The sequence below is a fragment of the Megascapheus bottae genome, chromosome 36 (assembly GCF_031878675.1).
Source record: "Megascapheus bottae isolate mThoBot1 chromosome 36, mThoBot2.hap1, whole genome shotgun sequence".
Classification (NCBI taxonomy): domain Eukaryota; kingdom Metazoa; phylum Chordata; class Mammalia; order Rodentia; family Geomyidae; genus Megascapheus; species Megascapheus bottae.
In genome coordinates this window covers 1444601-1453070 of record NC_143544.1, presented here as the reverse complement: position 1 = coordinate 1453070, position 8470 = coordinate 1444601, and the positions used below count along the sequence as shown (strand labels likewise).

General features: G+C 54.0%; 1 protein-coding gene across 2 annotated transcripts in view; it reads left to right on the top strand.

The window, feature by feature from the left end:
- Positions 1–6184: 6184 nt before the first annotated feature.
- Positions 6185–8470, top strand: part of Shisa9 (shisa family member 9) — a 188337-nt gene continuing 186051 nt past the window's right edge. For both annotated transcript variants that reach the window (XM_090324746.1, XM_090324745.1), the window contains exon 1: positions 6185–6879. In XM_090324746.1, coding sequence (XP_090180872.1) covers positions 6185–6879 — 695 coding nt within the window. The remainder of the gene's footprint in view (positions 6880–8470) is intronic.

Here is an 8470-nt window from a genome sequence, read left to right as displayed (position 1 = left end):
TGCTGCGACTGCCTCCTCTTCTTCTGCCTCCTCCTCCTCCTCCTCCTCCTCCTCCTCCTCCTCCTCCTCCTCCTCCTCCTCCTCTTCCTCCTCCTCCTCCTCCAAGCATGCCTAGAGGAGTTTGTCTTTCTGAGCACCCATAAGCCATCCATCAAACATCCTCTCACCCCTGGTGGGCAGAGAAGTGACCGATTAGCACTTGTGACCACTGACCAATATCCAAGGATATTTGCTGCATTTTCTAGGCAAGTTCTCTTCCTTCACAGCTTCGTTGCACAATCAAAGCTTCCAAAAGAAAGAAAAAAGAAGCCGGGTGCTGGTGGCTCATGTCTATAATCCTAATCACTCCGGTTCATTGGTGGTGAAGGGTCTTACAGCCCTTCTTGCTTGGTCTGGCTTTGAATCGTAATCCTCAGATCTCTGCCTCCTGAGTAGCTAGGATGAAAACGTGAGCTACCAGGGCCAGTCTTTAGTCTGAATTCCTAGATTGGTTAGTGGGTAGTTTCCTGATTGATTGGTTCCAGCATCTTTGGTTCTTCATATGGGACACTGGAAAGGATGGAGGGAGGGAGGGAAAGGCCCAGACTTCCATATGCTTCAGAAAAATGTCATCTTTATTCCATAGGATTTGCAAAGATGTTAACTGTGATTCATTTTCTATCCCTTAAGGGACCAGATTCCAAAGATGTGTGTCCTTTCTTATTATGGCACAACTTCATAGTCTGCCATGGGAAGCCAGGACAATTACTGCTTTAATTTGAAAGTTCTGCCCAAGTAGTTTGCTCTGTCTGTGAATATTGCTGATAACTCTCAGAGTTGGAACCTTAGAGGGACTCTAGATCTGCAGACATATGTGTGTGTGTGTGTGTGTGTGTGTGTGTGTGTGTGTGTGTGTATTTCCAAATTTAAAAAAGAAGTCCCAAAGAAGGGAAATGATTTGATGAGGGTCAAGAATCTGTTAATGATAAAAGTCGGGAATGGGGCTTGTTCTTTTCTCCTTTCCCCCCCAATTCATATGTGTATCTATTCCCTCCTTCTCTTTCCCTTACCTTTTATAGGTTCTCTAATCAGTTACTTTTCTGAATAGTAAAACTCCCTACCAATCGTTATAAAGAAAGAGCATTAAAAAGTATTCAGGGAAGTAATTCTTCTGCCTGGTTCTGTTTCTACCCTTGTTGTTCTATTGATTCTGAGCATATGCTTGCCTCGGTTGTTTTTATGATGAAGAGTATCTAAGTAATCACATGTCTATCTAATCTATCATGTGTGTATGTGTGTATCTCTGTTTTCTCCCCCTGGCCCCAGGATTACTAAGGCAGTAATACCTAAATAAAATTCCAGACTTAACCCCCCCCCCACAAAAATCCACCCTATTCTTTTTAAGCACTATGTAACATTCCATCATCTCATGATATGGTAAGGTTTCATTTAACCAACCTGTCAGTAGTAGTGTTTTGTTTGAACAAAAATACAAGAGACTGGGGACTTGCCTAGATGTATGTGGAGTGGGGTGGTTCTCATTTCCAAACACAGGTTTATTAACATAGCCAGCTTAGAAAACGCATGACCCCCAAACCTGTTTCGGCTTCTTGAAAGAGTTGGAAGGACTTAAATTATTCAGATAATGGCTTTAACTTGGCACTTTACTTGGGGAGCAAGGCTACTCCAAGACTCTAAAATGGAAGTCCATCCTCTGATCTACAATGAAGTGACCAAAAAATCTGGGTCGTCTTACCTTGATGAGCAGGTTTGCTACAGTTCTCTGGTAAGAAAAAATATAATTAAACACTCTATATGGACATACATACACCCAAACGCTGATAAACACAATATTAATATGTAGTAGCCCCACAGTGCTCAAGCAAGCGAATTTTAACAAAAATACAATACTCGACCAGTTAGAAGTCCTCACACAATCTCCTATCAGGCCTATTGTTTTTTTCTCCATTTTCTACAGCCTGATGAAAACCATCACACATTGATATTATTCTTTGACTGGCAATGAAATTTATTTTTGGAGTGTGCATTCTACAGTTCTTTCACCAGTATTTCCTCGTGTGGACTCAGCTTTCTTGCTCCTGGCTGGCATGGTACCACTTGAGCCCTACCTCCAACCTGTAAATTCATGTGTTCAGTATGTTAGTGTATGTATGCATGTGTGTGTATTGTTTTTCTTTAAAAACCATAAACTGAAATATGAAGCTATTAATATGTAGAAGAGAGCGGGGCACTGGTAGCTTATACACATAATCCTAGCTATTCAAGAGGCTGAGCTTTCAGGTTTTGAAGTCAGCTCAAGAGAGTTACATGTCCAATTAACCAGAAATAATACCAGCAGTAGAGGTGTGGCTTAACCTTGAAGGGAAAAAAATCAGAACAAGAGTACAAGGCCTTGAGTTCAAACTCCAGTGTGCTTCAAGGGGACTCAACAAAAATCATTTTTTTTTGGTCTGGGAGGACCAAACTTTAGGCCTATTTGACTTCTGTCTGTGTTTCCTATCTCTTCGTAGAGAGAATATTATTGATCTAGATCAACATATAATTTATACTAGTACACATATCAATATAATATATTGACATATGGTGATCCATATCTGTATTTATATGAATCAAATCCATGTGCTTCTGGAAATTGGAAAAGTGATAGCTATTTTGTTGTTTCTTCTGTCAAGGCTAACAGTTGCTTGTCTCTTTGAAATCTGAAAAGCAACCCGATGAAGATAATTAATGTAACTACTCACTCAGGTGGGGGCTACAGCTCACATAATTTGACTTGTGGAGTTGCTTGCCAATGTGGCTGCGAGGGAGCCCTGGTAAGCGAGATCCCTGCTGGTGTCGTGGCTGTCTCCTGGGGACGGCACATGCATTGTTGTTGCAGTGTGTGCTGCAGTGTGGCATAACGAAGGCTGAAGCAAACCGAGCCTCTTCTTTAGATATGAAAAGTGAGCAAGAGCTGTCATCTTAGCTACTCAGGAGGCTGAGATCTGAAGATCACGGTTTGAAGCCAGTCCAGGCAGCAAGGTCCTTGAGATTCTTTATCTCCAATTAAAATAAAGGGATAATCATTTAGTCACCTGTTCCAGTGGGCCTGTCCCAAACAAATCACCCACCAATCAAGGGGAAGTGCCTACATTTACCCCTTAGGGAAAATCAACACTGACCTCCTTTGAAGAAATGAAGCCAAAGCGTCTCCTCTCCTAAATGTTTTTCTTTCCCCCCAAAGGTTTGTGAAATGGGTTGGGTCGATATTCCAGAAGGCAGCCCTTGCTGCTACAGGAACCACAAGGGAATTTGGTCATGGGGATGGGGAGCTAGAAGGCTCCAGGTTCAGCATCCTTAGCAATATAAGCCACACGGGGTGGGTCCTGGCTGCTTCTTTCTGAAACACAGCTCTTGCAGTTCCGCCATCACAAACAGGGGGCAGTCTCTGTTAATTAAAACCAAAAGCCTCCTCAGAGGGCCAGAGTCCAATGTTCCGTGACAGGCAATACTTTATAGAGATCTGAGCCTTTTGGTCTCTGCAGAAATAAAAACAAAAAAACACCATCAAATTTAGAAGTATCTTCAAACTTGCAGTAAGGCACTTGTGACCTACTCATGTGTATGTGGGGGGGGTGTCAGGGGAGGGGGGAAGTTCCTTGCAAATCTGAGACGTACCACTCTGGATGAAGTGTCTGGAGTGAGCAATCAAGCAGTCCAGTCCTGGACTTTTATCATTTGTTGCCCAGCCTGTAACTTCTCTGAGCCTCAGTTTCCTGACCCCTAGGAAGCCTGTGGAATAAACCCTTTGCCTAATCTGATTGAGCACCACGGATCTGTCTCCAGTGTTCCACGAGAGATCATTATTAACAGCCCATTAACACACACAGTTTTCTGATCACACACGCTGGATAAGCAAAGGACCATAGAATCACATTGCTTGCTTGGGGCAAATGTCTACTCGGGCACTCATTTGCCCAGTTTTCCTAACAAGACTGTTTTTCAGAACCACCCTGAGTTGGTTAAATGCTTTAAGACTCAGTCTCTACCTCTTGTGCTGCTGGTCCCATAATATCCAACAGTTAAGAGAATTAAGTGACATCAGTCCCTTGGTGGTTGACAGTATGGTGGGTACCTTAGCCAGACATCCAGGAGGTTTTGACTTGAGACAAACAAGCAGTGTGTGTGTGGGGTGTGGGGGGGGGGATGTTACAAGCCCTGATAAATGTCAGCTATCATTAGCTCTCACACAAGGCACGCTTGTGGATTCTCAAGGTGGTGGTGGGCGTAGGGTTCAAGTTATGACAGACACACCATCCTGCCTTATTTTGGGGATCCTATTATAACAGATATGATACATGTGGCTAAAACAGTCGCAAGTTTTCTCATCCAGGTGCAGTTGATATCAGCAGTGGAAGGGAGGTATGGGGTTTAAGCTCTAATGAGCTTTTCCTAAGTTGGCACAGGTGTTTTTTTCCTTTCGTACATTGAAAGGTAATGTTGTTCAAGGAGATGGGGTGATGAACCAAAGGCTCTTTCGACTGGGAGAAAACCTCTTAGAGAGTCCTAATAATAAATCATCCTATGTTTTTCCGATAAGGGGGATCCTAGCCTGACTTATCATTTTAAGTGTGACTCAACTTCTTGGTCCTTGGGAAAGGCCCCGAGTGGCCCTCAACTGTTGCCACCCAGGTGAGAAGGGTAGTGGAAACATTGCTTCCCCCCCAAAAAAGCCTAGTTCACTGCACACTGTATACCCGGTTAATGTAATTAGAAACACAAAACGCCTGGGGGGGGGTGGGTGGAAATCTAAATTTAGTGTGGCAGCGTGGGTACAAATGCTGTTTTGGGGGGCTACTGAAGTCAATTGCAAGCCGAGGCGAGGAAGAAGTGGGAGAAATGGAGGTTCTAACGGGTGGCTGGAATCCACTGGGGGAGCGAGGAGAGAAGATTTGGAAAGGCTGAGACACTGAAGAAGTGCCAGCTCCCCCCCGCCCCGCCCCATCGCGGCTGGTGAGAATGTCCTGGGGGCTCCGTGGGGCTGGGGTATGGGGGGGAACCAGTCTGCTCTCCCCCGAGACTGACCGACGGTGCGCGGGCTCCAGGCGCCCCAGGGTGGCCGAGGCTGGGCGCCCAGGCCTTGCGCTGCGCCCGGATCCCCGGAGCGCGTTGGCGACGCCGCCCTCCCCGTGGAACCCGGAGAACGGCCCCGGGGACAGAGATTCCGGCCCCGGGGTGGGGAGGGGGGGCTGGAGGAATAAGACCTGCCGGGACACGCCATCGCCCCTCTCCACCTCCCCGGAGATTCGGGGACGAGTTTCTTCCTAAGCCCCCCGCTCCCGGAGAGGCTTTCTTACCCGACCTCCCCACCGCTTCCCCGTCCCGGGGCGCAGACTCGGCCTCTTGCCCACGGACCTGCAGAGCTCGCCCCTGGGGGGTGATCAGCTCCCCCCGTCACCCCCTTTCCCCGAAGGACGGAGTCCGATCGCGGCTCCTGCGCACGCACCCCGGGCGGAGTCACCTCTGCGTCCGGGACGGGGTGGAGCCGCACCTCCCGGCGCGCAGGGGACGCGGAGGTCCCGCCGCCGTCTTCCCCCTGCCGGGAGCTCCGTGCGGCGCCTCCCGCCTCGGAGGTGCGGAGCTCCCGGCGCCCGCCCGCCCGCCCGGCGCCGCGCGCGCCCCCCACTCGCGCCCGCCCCGAGTCACCTCTCCCCCGCGCCCCCGCCCGGCCCCGCCGGCGCCGCCCCGGCCCCCGCGCGCGCCGCCTCCGCCCGCCCTCGCCTCCCCGCCCCCGCCCTCCGCGCCCTCCCTTCATTCCACAAGTGTCGCTCCGCTCTCCTCGGCGCACTTGGCGAGCTGGAGAGCGCAGCGGACTCGGCGAGCGGACGCGGGGCGGCGGGTCCCGAGCCGCCGGCGGAGGGGAAGGCGCGGGAGACCGAGTCTCCCCGCTTCTTCCCCACCCCTTTCTCCTCCTCCCCCCCTCCGCCTCCCCTCCGTGGCCCGCCGGACCTGCACCCCGCGCTCACTCGGCCCCCGCCCCTCCGTCCTCTTCCCTCCCCCCCCTCCTCCTCCCCGCTCCCTCCCGGCCCGGCCCCGCGCGCTCCTCCCCAGCCCGGCCCCTCGGCGCGCGGCGCGCTGGAGGCGAACGCAGGCTGAGGCGGGCGCCGTGGCCGCCGACCCCCGGGCGCTCGGCGCGGCTCCCTGCATGTGCGGCCCGCGGCGGCTCGCAGCCCCCGGCAGCAGCGTCGGCAGCCTCGGCCGCGCCTCGAGAGGCGGCTGCAGCGGCTCCGGCAGCGGCGGCGGCGGCCGAGCGGTCGAGCCCGGACTGGGAGACACGATGCGCCGCGTCCTCAGGCTGCTCCTCGGCTGCTGCCTCACCGAGCTGTGCGCCCGCGTGTGCCGGGCGCAGGAGCGAACCGGGCTGGGGCCGCTGGCGCAACTGGGCGGCGTGGTGGTGCTGACGGGGGGCAACCGCTCTGGGGCGGCCTCCGGAGAGGCTGCCGAGGGCGCCGGGGGCTCGGACGCACCCCCGACCCGGGCGCCCACGCCGGACTTCTGTCGGGGCTACTTCGATGTCATGGGCCAGTGGGACCCGCCATTCAACTGCAGCTCGGGCGACTTCATCTTCTGCTGCGGGACGTGCGGCTTCCGGTTCTGCTGCACCTTCAAGAAGCGGCGCCTGAACCAGAGCACCTGCACCAACTACGACACCCCGCTTTGGCTCAACACCGGCAAGCCCCCCGCGCGCAAGGACGACCCCCTGCACGACCCCACCAAGGACAAGACCAATCTGATCGTCTACATCATCTGCGGGGTGGTGGCCGTCATGGTCCTCGTGGGCATCTTCACCAAGCTGGGCTTGGAGAAGGCGCACCGACCCCAGAGAGAGCACATGTCCAGGTGGGCTGTCCTACGCCCCCCTCCACCCTCCCCGCGGGGCTCCCCGATCCCTCCTTCCTTCCCTCCTTCCCTTCCCTCCCCACCCCCCAGCCTGCTCTCCCTTCAGGGGGAGGTCCCCGGGGAAGCCAACTTTGGCTGGCGCGCAGGGAAGGGGCGCGGGGCTGGGCCGAGGCGGGGGGCGGGGGGGGTGGTGGTGAGCGTGTGTGCACGCGTGTGTGTGTGTGTGCACGCGTGTGTGTGTGTGTGCACGCGTGTGTGCGTGCGCACGGCTGGGGCTCAGCCCCCTCCCCTGGCGCGGAGAGACGGAGACGCACAGTCTGGGAGCCCGTGTCCCTAAAGAGGGGGGGGGGCGGTTGGGAGAAAGGGATCCATGTTCCTCTCCACACACACACACACTCCCCAACCTCGGATTCCAGATGCTAACCTCTAGGTAAACAGGCAGGAGAACCTCCAAGGGAAGGGGGGGGGGGGCGTGTGTGTGAGTGGTCGACTGGTAAAAATTTAAAAGGGGGGGGGAGGAGAGGGAGCGGAGGGCGAGGACAAAAGCCTCGCGTGGGGGAATCGCGACTTCATCTCCCCGTGGTCCCAGGAACCCCGCTTCTCTCCGGTTCCTCCCCCACCCCAAGGCCGCGGCCATCAACTGCGCGCTGCCGCCCCTGGCCCGGGGTTGGCACGGAGTCTGCTAGCTGGAGACCCCCTTCTTCCCTCCATCCCTCCCTCCCTCCGTCCTTCCCTCCCTCATCCCAAACCCCTGCACCCTGATTCGTCAACTTTCCCCCCCCCTACACCCCTGGTTTTTATTCGTTATGCAAGTCGCAGCAGATGGGGAGACGGCAGTTAGGAATTAATGGAGCTATTTGCCTTTTGCGCGCGCGCATGTGTGTAAATCCGCACAACTCAGTAACTTTGGAAGCGGAGGATGCAGCCACTAGCCGCGTGTGTGTGTGTGTGTGTGTGTGTGTGTGTGTGTGTGAGTGAGTGTGAGTGTGTAAGTGCATGTGCGTAAAGCCTGGGGTTGGTGCGAGGTCGCAGAGAAGCGGGTTCGGGGTCAAAGAAGCTGGGGTGGAAGCCTTAATTGTCTCGGGTTTTTCCCAGTCAGGGCAACTAAGTCGCCATGAACCACCTCCCTCCCAGCCCCAGGGCCGGAGTGTGTGCGTGTGGGTGCCCGAGCGTGCGCGTGTGTGCACGCGGATCCTGTGCGTGCCTTAAAAAATCTGAACAAAGACACCCACCAAAAATAGGCGAAGGAACATCACCACCTCAGTAGTAATTATTTTCTATTTATATGCAGAGTATCTGATGAATTTTTTTGTCCCCTAAAGGGGAAGGACTTGGGGTTGGAGGGGGGGGAAGGAGAGAAGAGGTGAGGAAGTACTGGTTTGTTTGGGTAGGGAGTGGGTTTGAGATTCAGAAACAAGCTTGTGGGGGATTCAAGAAATCCAGGTCCAGCTAAGGAGTCAGGCGCCCCACAACCCCAGAGTGCCCTATTGCCAACTCCACCGGCTGGGTCTCCTCATGGCCCAGTCTTGGGTGTGTGTGTGGGGAGAGGCTCTGGTCCTCCAGGGCTGTGCATAGAGTAAGAAGTAGATAG